Genomic DNA, 15844 nt, shown 5'->3' with positions numbered 1-15844 from the left:
TGGAGCCCTGGATACAGCAGAATTTCAGGGACAAAAAATTAAAAGCTAAGATGTGGCCTGCTGTATTCATCACGATAGTAACAGAAGAAATTATATACTGTATATATTTTTTTTTTTACTGTGGATGAGCTCTGGATACAGTTAAATTTCACTGCCAAAAAATTACAAGCTGGGATGTGGCCTGCTGGATGTAGCACGGTAGTAACAGAAGAAATTAGAGTTTCAAAGGTGTGCTCCTGCATGGAGCACAATATCATCAGTGCACAACAGAGTTCTATGCTGAAATGTGGCCTGCTGTCTGTCTGGACCTCACCAATAGCAAAAACTATTGATCTACTGGAAGGTCAATTTCCCAGCCACACAGGATCCTATCTATCTAAACGATCTGACTTTTAGAAGCAATCGCCCAAATAACTATCTCAAATCTCTCAGTATCCAGGACCAGCGTCAGGAGGACCCTCTCTCCGCTGTTACACTTGACAAAATGGGGCTAAAACAACATGTCCGCTCTTCATATGGAGAGGGACATGTGACTTCAGTAGCCAATGACAGAAGACGTAGTGTCTGGACTTTGTGGATGGTTCATGCAACCTTATTGGCTTGCCAAAATCTGCACACATTACGTTAAGAAAAAAATAAGATTAACAGCCCGCCGCTACTCTGACCTCTCCCACCCCCTCATCATACAGCATCACTATCCTAGCCAAAGTCCTAATAAATACAGTAGTGGAAACACAATAATTTCCCGCACTTTTGCTGAATTGGATCGATTTTCAGTAGAAACGCTCGAGTGTCTGATCACAAATCTGAATGTGCAATGTTTGTGCCGAATTTGAAAAAAAACTAACGTTTTCCAAACATCATTCAGTGTACTGAAATACATCCAATATGGCACCAATGTGAGGAGTGGACATGACTGTGCCTACAATAGATGGCGCACCAATTGGTCTTTAAATTGATGGAATTCCAGGATCTATTCAAAGCTTACAGAGACTTTGAGCAAACAAGAAAATCCTTCTAGGAATTATTACTTACAGAGGGAGACATGCCCTAAAAGCACATTTGCCGATTATAAAACTTGGTCTTGCTAACAAAACAGTTGTCCTACAATTGCGTATATTGTAGCAGAAATAATAAACTGTACTGGAATGAAGGGCAAAATGTGGAAGAAAAGTTAATTTACTTCAGTTCTTCAATACCAAAAGTAAAATTCATATTATATAGAGTCATTACAGACAGAGTGATCTATTTCAAGTGTTTATTTCTGTTAATGTTGATGATTATGGCTTACAGCCAATGAAAACACAAAAGTCATTATCTCAGTGAATTAGAATACTTTATAACAACTTGAAAAATGATTTTAAAATACAAAATGTTAGCCTACTGAAATGTATGTTCAGTAAATGCACTCAATACTTGGTTGAGGCTCCTTTTGCATCAATTACTGCATCAATGCAGTGTGGCATGGAGGCGATCAGCCTGTGGCACTGCCGAAGTGTTATGGAAGCCCAGGTTGCTTAGATAGCAGCCTTCAGCTAGTCTGCATTGTTGGGTCTTCCTCTTGAGAATACCCCATAAATTCTCTATGGGGTAATGGTCAGTTTACTGGCCAATCAAGCACAGTGATACTGTTGTTTTTAAACCAGGTATTGGTACTTTTGGCAGTGTTAACAGGTGCCAAGTCCTGCTGGAGAATGAAATTTCCATCTTCAAAAAGCTTGTTGGCAGAGGGAAGCATGAAGTGCTCTAAAATTTCCTGGTAGACTGCTGTGCTGACTTTGGTCTTGATAAAACACAGTGGACCTACACGAGCAGATGACATGGCTCCCCAAACCATCACTGATTGTGGAAACTTCAGACTAGACCTCAAGCAGCTTGGATTGTGGCCTCTCCACTCTTCCTCCAGACTCTGGGACCTTGATTTCCAAATGAAAATTGGAACTCTGGGACCTTGTGGAGTGTGTCAATGACTGCCTTCTGGACATCTGTCAAGTCAGAAGACTTCCCCATGATTGTGGAGCCTACTGAAACAGACTAAGGGACCTTTTTAAACGCTTCGGAAGCCTTTGCAGGGGTTTTTTGTTAATTATTGTAATTTACTGAGATAATGACTTGTGTGTTATTGGCTGTAAGCCATAATCATCAACATTAACAGAAATAAACACTTGAAATAGATCACTCTATTTGTAATAACTATATAATAAATGAGTTTCACTTTTTGTATTGAAGAACTGAAATAAAAGAACTTTTTGATGATATTCTAATTTAGTGAGATGCACCTGTAAGTGGCAAACCTGAATTTGTTCAAAAGATGGAAGAACAGCAGCAGGGCTAGAATGACAGGTTTAACTTTCAAAGAGACTGGTCGTACATGGTCTGCTTAGCTCAATCAATCCCTATATGAGGGACAGAATTCTAAAAGAATTGTCTGGTAGAGGAGGTTTGGTAAGAATCATGCAGTAAAGTCCATAGTGTATAAGTACGGAACAACATTATTAGAGATCCTCCAATAAAATGATCATGCCCATATCACCATTATAATTAATATATAAGTAATATAAATGAAAACAAAAGTTTTGTGTAGCAAGACAGTCGTAAAAACAGTCAAAGTAAGATAAATGGTCAAAAATGTTTGTGATTGATCAAGTCCTGGAATTAACTAACTTTTCAAGAAAATTTGTGGGGTCCACATTCTGGAGTATACAGACTTGCGCTTGTGGATGACAATTTGTCTGAATAATAGTTTGGTATGTGAGTGATCAAGTCCTGGAATTAATTGTGAAATGGGTTAAGTGTTTTACTGATAAAAAGATTATTTTTATTACTTGTCTTTTTAGGTCTTCATCTTGCAGGAACTTCTGACACACTCCAGCCACATGAGGTCTGGCATTGTCCTGCATTAGGAGGAACCCAGGGCCAACCGCACCAGCATATGGTCTCACAAGGAGTCTGAGGATCTCATCTCGGTACCTAATGGCAGTCAGGCTACCTCTGGCGAGCACATGGAGGGCTGTGCGGCCCTCCAAAGAAATGCCACCCCACACCATTACTGACCCACTGCCAAACCGGTCATGCTGAAGGATGTTGCAGGCAGCATATCACTCTCCACAGCATCTCCAGACTGTCACATGTGCTCAGTGTGAAACTGCTTTCATCTGTGAAGAGCACAAGGCGCCAGTGGCGACTTTACCAATCCTGGTGTTCGGTGGCAAATGCAAAGTGCCCTGCACGGTGTTGGGCTGTGAGCACAACCCCCATCTGTGGACTTCGTGCCCTCATACCACCCTCATGAGTCAGTTTCTAACCGTTTGTGCAGACACATGCACATTTGTGGCCTGCTGGAGGTCATTTTGCAGGGCTCGGGTAGTGCTCCTCCTGTTCCTCCTTGCACAAAGGCGGAGGTAGCGGTCCTGCTGCTGGGTTGTTGCCCTCCTACGGCCCCCTCCACGTCTCCTGGGGTACTGGCCTGTCTCCTGGTAGCGCCTCCAGCATCTGGACACTACGCTAACAGACACAGCAAACCTTCTTGCCACAGCTCGCATTGATGTGCCATCCTGGATGAGCTGCACTACCTGAGCAACTTCTGTGGGTTGTAGAGTCCGTCTCATACTACCACGAGTGTGAAAGCACAACCAACATTCAAAAGTGACCAAAACATCAGCCAGAAAGCATTGGTACTGAGATGTGGTCTGTGGTCCCCACCTGCAGAACCACTCCTTTATTGAGGGTGTCTTGCTAATTGCCAATAATTTCCATCTATTGTCTATTCCATTTGCACAACAGCATGTGAAATTGATTGTCAATCAGTGTTGCTTCCTAAGTGGACAGTTTGATTTCACAGAAGTTTGATTTACTTGGAGTTATATTCTGTTGTTTAAGTGTTCCCTTTATTTTTTTGAACAGTGTAAGACCTCACAGCTCGCAGTACATGTCAGACCAAATGAGAATCATGGCAAAGGTTACAAAAGAATTTTTGCATTACTCAAGGTGCTTAGGAGCACAGTGGCCTCCATAATCCTTAAATGGAAGAAGTCTTCCTAGACCTGGCCGTCCAGCCAAACTGAGCAATCGTGGGAGAAGAGCCTTGGTGAGAGAGGTAAAGAAGAACCCCAAGATCACTGTGACTGAGCTCCAGTGATGCAGTAGAGAGATGGGAGAAAGTTCCACAAAGTCAACTATCACTGCAGACCTCCACCAGTTGGGCCTTTATGGCAGAGTGGCCCGACGGAAGCCTCTCCTCAGTGCAAGACATATGAAAGCCCGCATAGAGTTTGCTCAAAAACACATGAAGGACTCCCAGACTATGAGAAATAAGATTCTCTGTTCTGATGAGACGAAGATAGAATTATCACCAAAAAGTTCTAAGTGGTATGTGTGGAGAAAACCAGGCACTGCTCATCACCTGCCCAATACAATCCCAACAGTGAAACATGGTGGTGGCAGCATCATGCTATGGGGGTGTTTTTCAGCTGCATGGACAGGACGACTGATTGCAATTGAAGGAAACATGAATGCGGCCAAGTACAGAGATATCCTGGATGAAAACCTCTTCAAGAGTGCTCTGGACCACAGACTTGGCGAAGGTTCACCTTCCAACAAGGCACTGACCCTAAGCACACAGCTAATATAACAAAGGAGTGGCTTCAGAACAACTCTGTGACCATTCTTGACTGGCCCATCCAGAGCCCTGACCTAAACTCAATTGAGCATCGCTGGAGAGACCTGGAAATGGTTGACCACCAACGTTCACCATCCAACCTGACGGAACTGGAGAGGATCCCCAAAGACAGGTGTGAAAAACTTGTTGCATCATTCCCAAGAAGACTCATGGCTGTACTAGCTCAAAAGGGTGCTTCTACTCAATACTGAGCAAAGGGTCTGAATATTTATGACCATGTGATATTTCAGTTTTTCTTTTTTAATAAATTTGCAAAAATTTCTATAATTTTTTATTTTTTTTTCAGTCAAGCTGTCGTGCAGAGTATACTTTAATGAGAAAAAAAAAACTTTAGAATTTACCAAATGGCTGCAATGAAACAGAGTGAAAAATTTAAAGGAGTCTGAATACTTTCCGTACCCACTGTACATAACAGCTTACACTTCTGTAAGGAAACTTGCCAGTTTTTTTTTTTTTTTAAAAACCCATAAAAAAAAAACAAAACACATATGGAGCAACTGCCCAAAATGAAAGTAATAAAGTAATTCAAGGGCTAAATTGCAATCACATTGCAACATTGGAGGTAATGATCTCCTATGGTGATTTACTATGGTGTAGTGTTGAAGACTTTTGAAATAGGAGATTACCTTTAGTAGAACAGAACACATCAGCTCACCACTCTTGTTGTTCGAAGTCTTCCCATGTGTGTGGGAGGCAGCACGCCAAACAGATAAACCAGAATTCCCGGAGTGCTTCTTAATGCCTTCATAACAAGAGCATTTTTTGCGTTTTCGTTTTTTTGCTCCCCTTCTTTCCAGAGCCAGAACTTTTTTTTATTTTTGGTTCAATATGGCCGTGTGAGGGCTTATTTTTTGCGGGACGAGTTGTATTTTTAAACACCATCACTGGTGTACTGGAAAACGGGAAAAAAATTCCAAATGCGGTAAAATTGCAAAGAAAAATGCATTCCAGTGTTTTTTTTTTTTTTTTTTTTACCACGTTCACTGAATGCTAAAACGGACCTGACATTATTATTCTCCAGGTCATTACGAGTTCGTATACACCAAACATGTATAGGTTCTTGTTTAACTTAAGCGGTGAAAAAAAATTCCAACGTTTACTAAAGACCCGTTTTCCAAGACAAGTAGAGTCTCCATTTTTCGGGATCTGGAGCCGGGTGAGGGCTTATTTTTTGCGCGCCGGGCTGAAGATTTTATTGATACCATTTTGGGGTAGATCCGATGTTTTGATCGCCCGTTATTGCATTTTATTGCAATGTTGCAGCAACCCAAAAAAATTAATTCTGGCGTTTGGAATTTTTTTCTCGTTACGCCGTTTACCGATTGGATTAATTTTTTTTTTATATTGATAGATCAGACGATTCTGAACGCAGCCATACCAAATAGGTGTATATGGGGTTTATTTTTTATTATTTTGAATGGGGCAAAAGGGGGGTGATTTAAACTTTTATATTTTTTTAAAAACTTTTTTTTTCTTTTTTACACTTTTTTCTTGCTTCAATAGTCTCCATAGGAGACTAGAAGCAGCAATTACCTGATCGCCTCTGCTACAGAGGTGAAGAGCAGATTGCCTCTATGTAGTAGAAATGCTCCTGTTCTGTGAGCGCCGACCACTAGGTGGCGCTCATAACAATTTTTACATGACACTCACAGGGGTCTGCTGCAGACCCCGGGTTGTCATGCCCACGCATCGGTGACCCGCGATCATGTGACGGGGTCATCAATGGGCGGCGGGGTAAGTGACGCGCTTCCGGTGCGGCGCTGTTAAATGCCGCTGTCAGAGATTCCACCCGCGGCTGTTGTGGGCACGTCAGCTGTATAAATCAGCTGACATGTGCCCGGTTCAGTGCGGGCTCAGCGCCGGAGCCCACGCTGAACAAGGGGTGCCGACGTGGTGCATACTATTACGTACCACGTCGGAAAGGGGTTAAAAAACATGCAGCTTTATTCAAGCTACAATAAAATAGATATGGCTCTCGAGTATCTAGCCTAGTCTTACCTTTAAGAGTTTACCTATGTCATTGGCTTTTCTTAGAACACATGGAACCAGCACTCTGATGCAAATAGTGCAGTGGTATGACAGACACCAAAATATGGACCAGGAAGTATTTTTTATATTTGGTGGAAGAAAAATTTTGAGCATTATGATAACTTCACTGTAGTTTACAATTATCTTCAATCCAGATTCTAAAATAATCATTACTTTCTTTAAGGGAACCTTTCAGTACGATCAACCCTCCTAAGCTGTCTATATGGTCATGCAGGTCCTAGGAATCTGAATAAAATGATACATTGAGATCTTCAATTTGATGTCTTTTTCCAGAGAAATACACGTTTTTCTTATGTAAATGAGCTGTTCAGGATGCTGATCTGCATGATAATCTGCCTCCAGAAGTTATTATAAATAAAAGGTGGTATTACCAGTGTGATGTGTAATGGCTGTTCTCTGCTCTCACTGCAGAGCTGTGTGTGATTATAACAGACACTACAGCAGAGCTGTGAGAGCTGCAACAAATGATTTCTTAAGGAGACAAATTCCAGTTCTACTGTTCTGTTAGTTACATGTCTCACACTGGTAACTTCTCCTTCATATACAATAACCCCTGGAGATGGATTCTCATGTGGATCAGTGTACGGCCCATAGACCTGAACAGCTCATTTACATAAAAGAAAAATGTGGATTTTTCAAGAATAAGACATCAGATCTCAGGGTATCATTTTATTCAGCTTCCTATGACCTATATGCTCATACAGACAGCTTAGCAGATTTGATTCTATTGCTAGATTCCCTTTAATATCTTCCCTTTCTAGTGCCTCATCACACAGATAGAATATGTATCCATTATAGTCTATGAGCATGTGACTTTTCCATTTATTTATTTTTTTGCAAATCAATTGTATGATTTAGATCTGAATAATGCATCAAGATCTCCCATTCAAATCCCTGGGTCCATGAAACAGACAATGAGGAACCAGGAAGATCCAGCTGAACAAATCTTCTAAAATCCATATTTTATTGGGTCATGCAAAAAATATTAAAAGTCCACCTTGGAGAGGAACAGCAAACGCGTTTCGAACTATAAGTTCTTAATCATTGCATAGCAAAAAAACAGCAAGGAAGTGGTATTTATATGTCATGTCCTGCTATGCACCTGTTCAGAGCTAGGTTAATCAAAAATGTAAACACACATACCATATTAAAACCGTATAGCATAGAAACAATGCATATAAATGTGAATAATCCAAGAGAAAAAAAAAAAGGAACATAAACATAATAATAATCCATAAATAATCACTCAATGATACATCAAGTCATGTCTGATATTTAAACCTGCTGGTACACATGTATTTAAAGTATAAATCCACCAACTTTCTCTATTAAGGAGTTTTCTCCTATGATCACCCCCTCTATGAGGTTTCAACCCTTTTTCTATGCCCGTTACTATAAATGTTGAAGTATCTCCATTATGGCATAACGAAAAATGTCTTGATGCTGCAGAACACCTGATACTTAATTTATTATGTGCATCTGATAAATGCCGTCTGATGCGTTTTTTCAAGGGAGTACACGTACATCCCACGTATTGGAGACAGCACGCACTGCATGAAATAATATATATGACATAAGTAGTGTTACAATTAATAAAAATTTTTATGTTATATTTTATATTGGTAGAAAAAGATGTAAAAGTCGCTGCATTTTTAACATGGCTGCAGCAAGTGCAAATGGAGTGACCACATTTATAAAAACCAGTTGTGTGTGACCAGGTACTAGAATTAGAAGGATCTTGTTTGAGAAAAAGACTAGGGGATAAAAAATCACCCAAAGTGGGTGCCTTATGAGCTGTGGGAAAAGAAAATCCTGGCACTCACGTGTTGATAATTAGTTGGTTTATTCCACAACTCACAAAAAAGACGTTTCAGCCTGTCCAAGGCTTTTTTCAATTGAAAAAAGCCTTGGACAGGCTGAAAAAATAAACCAACTAATTATCAACACGTGAGTGCCGGGATTTTCTTTTCCTATAGACATTGTTTTCCATGTGCACCACCCTAGCTACACGGAGTGCCGACTATTTTCTTTTGATCCTTATAAGCTGTGAACCTAACTGGTGTTAGTAGTACTTCTCTCAATTTGGGATCTGTAGAAAGCATAGGAAGATATTTGTTAATAATATTTTTGATCATAGAAAATTGGGGGCTATACTGAGAGACAAAGGTGACCTGGTTGGATCCATTCACACCATCTGAAGGGTGATTACGGAATTTAGGTCCAATCATATCACTCCTGTTTTGGGAGCTAACTATGTTGTATGCTCTTTTTAAAGTCCATTTGGAGTAATGTCTGGCTGATAGTCTATCTAGAACTTTTTTTGCTTCAACCTCATTGTCGTGGGTTACTAGTATTCCTTTTTATTCGTATTAACTCTCCTACTGGTATATTAATTATAGTCTTTTTATTATGACAAGAGGAAGCCAATAAGGGAGAATTTCTTGATAAACTTTTTCTATAGGGTGTGACATTAATGGTGTGATCAGTCAGAGTCAAAGTAATATCTAAAAAATCAATCGAATTGGATTGTATATTATGGGTGAATTTAAGATTCATAGAATTAACACATGTGGAATTATATGTGGGATTATATCAGCTGTGTATCCACCTGACTTCTGCACAACACAACTGATGGTCCCAACCCCATTTATAAGGCAAGAAATCCCACTTATTAAACCTGGCAGGGCACACCTGTGAAGTGAAAACCATTTCCGGTGACTACCTCTTGAAGCTCATCAAGAGAATGCCAAGAGTGTGCCAAGCAGTCATCAAAGCAAAAGGTGGCTGCTTTGAAGAGCCTAGAATATAAGACATATTTTCAGTTGTTTCACACTTTTTTGTTAAGTATATAATTCCACATGTGTTAATTCATAGTTTTGATGCCTTCAGTGTGAATGTACAATTTTCATAGTCATGAAAATACAGAAAAATCTTTAAATGAGAAGGTGTGTCCAAACTTTTGGTCTGTACTTTATATATTTTTCTCTCTTTAAGCACCACTCCAGCATTTTTTTTTTCAGGGGTCACGTATGTAAGCGTAAGGTCATGGCTCCACTATCAGTATTTGGTCAGTATTCGGTCAGTATTTTTTCTCAGGAGTGGGAGCCAAAACCAGGTGAGGAACAATCAGAGAAAAGGTATAATAGAAACAAGTCACCAATTCTGCATTTATCGCCCACTCCTGGTTTTGGCTCCCACTCCGGAGAAAAAATACTGACTGAATACTGATAGTCGGGCTGTGGCCTAATACATGTAGTTATATACACACATCGGTCAGCGTCTTCATCTGTTTTCAGCTGTGTTTTCCGGAAGTCACTTTTCTCAATACAAGTCTATGGGACTCAAAAATGAGGCTACAGAGCCTTGTTCTGAGATCCCATAAACTTATATTGAGAAGATTTTAAAAAATGAACTCCGCTTCACACATCAACCGCTGTTATTTGACAAGTCACAACTGCAGGCACGTGGTTCGGAGAGGGGCTGAAAATGGGTGAAGAAAACTACTGGCGAGTATGAGGCTACATGCATTACACTCACATAAGTGATCTCTAACAAAGGAATAAAAAAACAAGCTGGAGTGATGTTAAAAATATACCATGAACACATTTACAACCACTAGATTCAAATAACTACTCAATGTGGTTGTATGGTTAGAGATGAACAGAAGATTCAAGACCTCTATTTAGTGATCAGTGGAGGTGCCTATAATTTGGGGTGGACAACCCTCAGCATCACTACATTCCGCTCTTCCTTTCTAACCATTTACCTTCTATCCCATATCCAAGCAACACTGCACCCTTTACCAGATGCAATATTTTAGCCTTACAAAACATGTGATGTGGTGAAGCGACAATGTCCAGATGCACGATTGCTGAAAAAAAATGGCACAGACATCACTGAAAAGGAAATACATGTGGTTTCACACAAAGAAGAGATGCATATAAACATTTATTTATTAGTATTTTTTTTTTTGCATTTATACCTTGTCCAAAATTGTAAAAGTAAAAATATAACATTTTTTGAAAGGAAAATAAAGTATGTACAATGCAGGAAAGATGAAGATTGATTGAATCAGTGCAAGTAGTGTGCAAAAAAAACCTGTACTTTTTCTCTTACTAGCGGATATGAACTTAAAGGGAACCTATCTTTTAGCATATAACAACTAAAACTGTGACCTTATTCAGCACCGGTGCTGAACTCCATAAATACTTATACAACCCCCTGTATAACTACTCGGGCTGAGCTCAGAGTATTTATAGCTGCTCGGTGATTAGGTTAAATCGCTCCCGTGTGCATGATTTGCGACTGTTTGACAGTTTTAATACATGTGAGGAATGTCTATTTCTTACACATTCCTCACATGTAATAAAGCTGTCAAACAGTCGCAAATCATGCACACGGGAGCGATTCAACCATATCACCGAGCAGCTGTAAGTACTCGGAGCTCGGCCCAAGCATACTCGCCGAAAGGGTTAACAGAACATACTCGCTCAACACTAATAACCACCAAAACCCTTTTTTTTAAGTTCTCTCCAAGTCTTCCCCCGGCTGCTGCTTGCCGTCCTCTTTCTTTAATTGTTATGGATGACACCTTGCGTCATCCACATTGCTAGGCGAGATCTTGCGCCTGAGCACAGATATCGCGGCCTGCGCCTGCTCACTATGCTTTGCCCTACTGCGGGCAGAGTCGAAATCATAAGTGTGCATGCGTTCGCAGAAGAGCAAAGCATAGTGTGCAGGCGCGAGCGGCGATTTCTGTGCGCAGGCACAAGATTTCGCCTGGCAATGTGGCCACTTCAATTAAAGAAGGAGAACGGCGAGCAGCAGCCGGGGGGAGGGTTGAAGAGGCCCGAAACCACGCCCATCGGACTGGACCGACCCAATTGTCATATGGAACAGGAGAACTTAAAAAGGCTTTTGTGGGGTATTCAGTGGGAGTCAGGGGGTTGTATAAAGGATTTTGATAGTTTTAGTTGTTATATTACAAAAATGGTGACAGGTTCCCTTTAAATCAGTGCTGATTTATAATGCACATCATCTAGAAGTACACGTTTTCCAGTGAGCAAGAAGTATGGAGCAGGATGTTTGTTGCTCTCCATTAGTGGTTACTATATATGGATCCTTGTGTTCAAGGCCAAGTATGCTATACCCTGAGGAGACTAGGTTTTCCCATAAAAAATATAAAGTCATCAGCGGACCTAATTAAACTAAGATAACAAAAATATCTTGGCAAAAACATTAGCAAACCCAAATATTAATTAGGCACCAATGGTTGCATTTCTGTTTCAAAATAGAATAAACCAGAATGTCAAGACCCTGAGAATATTTACAATGTGCACCTCATATCTCTTCAATCGCCTTTGGAACAAACAAAGGAACAATGAAAAAAGAAAAAAAATACAGAAATGTCACATAATAAACCATAGGCATATGTTCGATTGTTAGATATAGGGCAAAACTGCTGTTAGGAGATCATGTTAGCACAGGAGCAAGAATTGGGACAATACTGGCATATAAAACAAAGCCAAATTCTGAAGAATGGAAGTCAAAATCTTAATATTTGAATTCAGTAGCAAGAGAATAAAGCTTCTTAGCCAGTCAATTTCCAAAATCATTCTCTTAAATCCTTTTTCTAATTTTAGTCTATTTGACCAACTTAGATCTCTTCTTTTCTAAGATCTGTTCCTCAAACAGTCTTCTTTCCCTGAAATAAAAAATAAAACCATATAGACACCATTATGTTCCCTTATAAATGCCCTCTATATATTTATTGTATATTACCTTTTAGAGACTAAAGGTCCTTTTAAGTATTTCGCTTCAGCTTCTTTATAGCTCATTTGTTCTGTGGCAGCAATTGCAAAGATGACAGCCTGAAAAAAAAAAAAAAAAAAACACGGAAGCAAATTATCTATACTATATACTTTGCATTCACTACACATTTCATTTTATGGCTATTGTAGGAAGCCAGGTAGGAGAGGGTTAAAACCTAGCACTGGAGGTCCTGATTACGTGCACCTGGCTAGCCATGTCTAGAGCCAGGCACTGACCATTTAGTGTTCGGTCAGCTGAGCAGTCTGTATGTTGGAGTTGGTGAGTGATCAGCAAATGTGAGCTGTCTGGAAGGTGAACAGGTCTTTGTGGTCATGGAGCTGATGAGAAGCCAGTGTTCATCTACCAGCTGTGCCTGAGAACTAATGCCTGTGCTGTGGTGTGAGGACAATCATACTAATGTATTGTGTCTACTCTGACAAAAGGACTGTTTGGTATATTATATGATTTGGGCTGAAGAAAAGCGGTTGTTTTATTTTCTTATGCTGGAGAAATAATTTTCATTTGAAGTGCGGAGAAACACAATAAACCTTACCAAGACCTATGCCAAGTGAGTGCCTACTGCCGAGCGTGAATTGGTGTTTTTGGATGCAGGCAAATTACCTATATGAATTGCAGTCATTGTAATTTTCCAGTCAAATAACTATTAGAGTACAATTGAAAGGTTTTTGTACAAACTGCCTATGATAACAGTATATTTAAAAAAAAATAAAAAACTCAAACTGCACTCAAAATGCATGTTCCAAATTATTATGCACAGCAGAGTTTTCAACCTTTTCATTTTAATAAAGAACAAAAAAAATGGTCATTTTTGAAATTATAAGCATTAGCAGGTTATTACAAACTGAAATCAAACAGTTTTCAACTCAAAACTTTATTCTAGGTGATGTTACATTTGCACATAGGACCCCTTGTTCGAAAGGAGCTTCTGAACTCTCTCGTCCATTGAATTTGTCAGGTTTTGGATGGTTTCTGCTTCAATTGTTTTGTATGAGGACAGAATACCCTCCCAGAGCTGTTGCTTAGATGTGAACTGCCTCCCGCCATCATAGACACTCCTTTTGATGATGCTCCAGAGGTTCTCAATGGGGTTGAGGTCAGGGGAGCATGGTTGCCACACCATGAGTTTGTCCCCTTTTATGCCCATAGCAGCCAGAGATGCAGATATGTTATGTGCAGCATGAGACGGGGCATTATCATGCATGAAAATGATCTTGCTGCGGAATGCACGGTTCTTCTTCTTGAACCATGGCAGGAAGTGCTGTTTGAGAAACTCAACATACATTATGGAGTTCATCTTTACCCCTTCAGGGATCCTAAAAGGGCCGACAATCTCTCTCCCCATGATTCCAGCCCAAAACATTACTCCACCTCCTCCTCGTTAGTGCCGTAGCCGTGTTTGCATGGGGTGTCCAACCAGCCAGCCATCCTCCACTCCATCCATCTGGACCATCGAGATCATTTCATGCATGATAATGCCCCGTCTCATGCTGCACATAGCAGCCAGAGATGCAGATGTGTTATGTGCAGCATGAGACGGGGCATTATCATGCATGAAATGATCTCGATGGTCCAGATGGATGGAGTGGAGGATGGCTGGCTGGTTGGACACCCCATGCAAACACGGCTACGGCACTAACGAGGAGGAGGTGGAGTAATGTTTTGGGCTGGAATCATGGGGAGAGAGATTGTCGGCCCTTTTAGGATCCCTGAAGGGGTAAAGATGAACTCCATAATGTATGTTGAGTTTCTCAAACAGCACTTCCTGCCATGGTTCAAGAAGAAGAACCGTGCATTCCGCAGCAAGATCATTTTCATGCATGATAATGCCCCGTCTCATGCTGCACATAACATATCTGCATCTCTGGCTGCTATGGGCATAAAAAGGGGACAAACTCATGGTGTGGCAACCATGCTCCCCTGACCTCAACCCCATTGAGAACCTCTGGAGCATCATCAAAAGGAGTGTCTATGATGGCGGGAGGCAGTTCACATCTAAGCAACAGTTCTGGGAGGGTATTCTGTCCTCATGCAAAACAATTGAAGCAGAAACCATCCAAAACCTGACATTCAATGGACGAGAGAGTTCAGAAGCTCCTTTCGAACAAGGGGTCCTATGTGCAATTGTAACATCACCTAGAATAAAGTTTTGAGTTGAAAACTGTTTGATTTCAGTTTGTAATAACCTGCTAATGCTTATAAATTTCAAAAATGACCATTTTTTTGTTCGCAATTAAAATGAAAAGGTTGAAAACTCTGCTGTGCATAATAATTTGCAACATGCATTTTGAGTGCAGTTTGAGTTTTTTAATTTTTTTAAAAATATACTGTTATCATAGGCAGTTTGTACAAAAACCTTTCAATTGTACTCTAATAGTTATTTGACTGGAAAATTACAATGACTGCAATTCATATAGGTAATTTGGGAAAATGTGAGAAAATATTATTTGCATAATAATTTGGAACACAGTGTAGAGTCAGTTTGGGTAAATATACATAGGGATGGCAATAATGGAAAGCTGCTAACTGAAGTCTATTATAAACCTCCTAATATAGCTGAACACGTAGAGCAGGGTTCTCAAACACTCAGCCCCTGAGGCGGCTTCATGCGGCCCACAGGCTCTGTAGACTCCTTTCTGATCGCAGCCTGTTCCATGGGTCTGCCGGCAGCAGCACTTTTTCAGTTGAAAGTGCATCCTTTGATGCACATTCAACTGAAATGTATTGCCAGGGAGAGACAAGCTCTCTGCATGGCAATCCCCTGGCCAATCAGAGGCCAGCAGTTGACATTGGGGCGGTGGCATAGGACATCACTGCCATGCGCCATCACGCTGATGTAAGCTGCTGGTCTTGGTATTGTTGTGTAGAGAGCTTGTTTTTGCGCAGCAATCCAAGGACACACATTCAACTGAAATAAAGCGCTGCTGTTTGCGGACTCCTGGACCGGGCCGCAATCGTCAAGGGTTTTTCCAGTACCTGCGGGCCGAATGTGCAGAAAAGAGGATGCCGACTGAACTGAGGACAAATGAGAAGAATCTTTTTTTTCAGTGAATGTGAAGAACGGCACAATGGGGACCAGAATGAAACATTATTACAAGATGGGAAATTTCCATAAGATGGGACCAAAATGGGGCACTACTACTATAAGATGAGGACCAGGATGGGGTATTACTACAAGATGGGGACCAGGATGGGGCATATTACAACACGATGTTTGCCAGAATTACTAAATGGTACAAATTGTAAGACAATATTACAGTATGTGGACAATTGGGGGAAACAAAAATT

At 40.5% G+C, this 15844-nt stretch overlaps 1 protein-coding gene across 7 annotated transcripts in view; it reads right to left on the bottom strand.

The window, feature by feature from the left end:
• Positions 1-9950: 9950 nt before the first annotated feature.
• Positions 9951-15844, bottom strand: part of PWWP3A (PWWP domain containing 3A, DNA repair factor) — a 165832-nt gene continuing 159938 nt past the window's right edge. For 2 of the 7 annotated variants that reach the window (XM_073686195.1, XM_073686186.1), the window contains exons 14-15: positions 12509-12597; positions 11439-12431 (exon numbers count right to left, since the gene is read on the bottom strand). In XM_073686195.1, coding sequence (XP_073542296.1) covers positions 12371-12431; positions 12509-12597 — 150 coding nt within the window. In that variant the 3' untranslated portion in view covers positions 11439-12370. Of the gene's footprint in view, positions 10599-11429; positions 12432-12508; positions 12598-15844 lie in introns of those variants that run through there. The other 5 variants (XM_073686223.1, XM_073686232.1, XM_073686242.1 and 2 more) reach the window with 5 other exon arrangements.

Source organism: Phyllobates terribilis, unplaced genomic scaffold (assembly GCF_046119375.1).
Source record: "Phyllobates terribilis strain yellow unplaced genomic scaffold, ASM4611937v1 Scaffold_1__5_contigs__length_1240528914, whole genome shotgun sequence".
Taxonomy (NCBI): domain Eukaryota; kingdom Metazoa; phylum Chordata; class Amphibia; order Anura; family Dendrobatidae; genus Phyllobates; species Phyllobates terribilis.
This window is presented reverse-complemented; position numbering and strand designations above follow the sequence as displayed.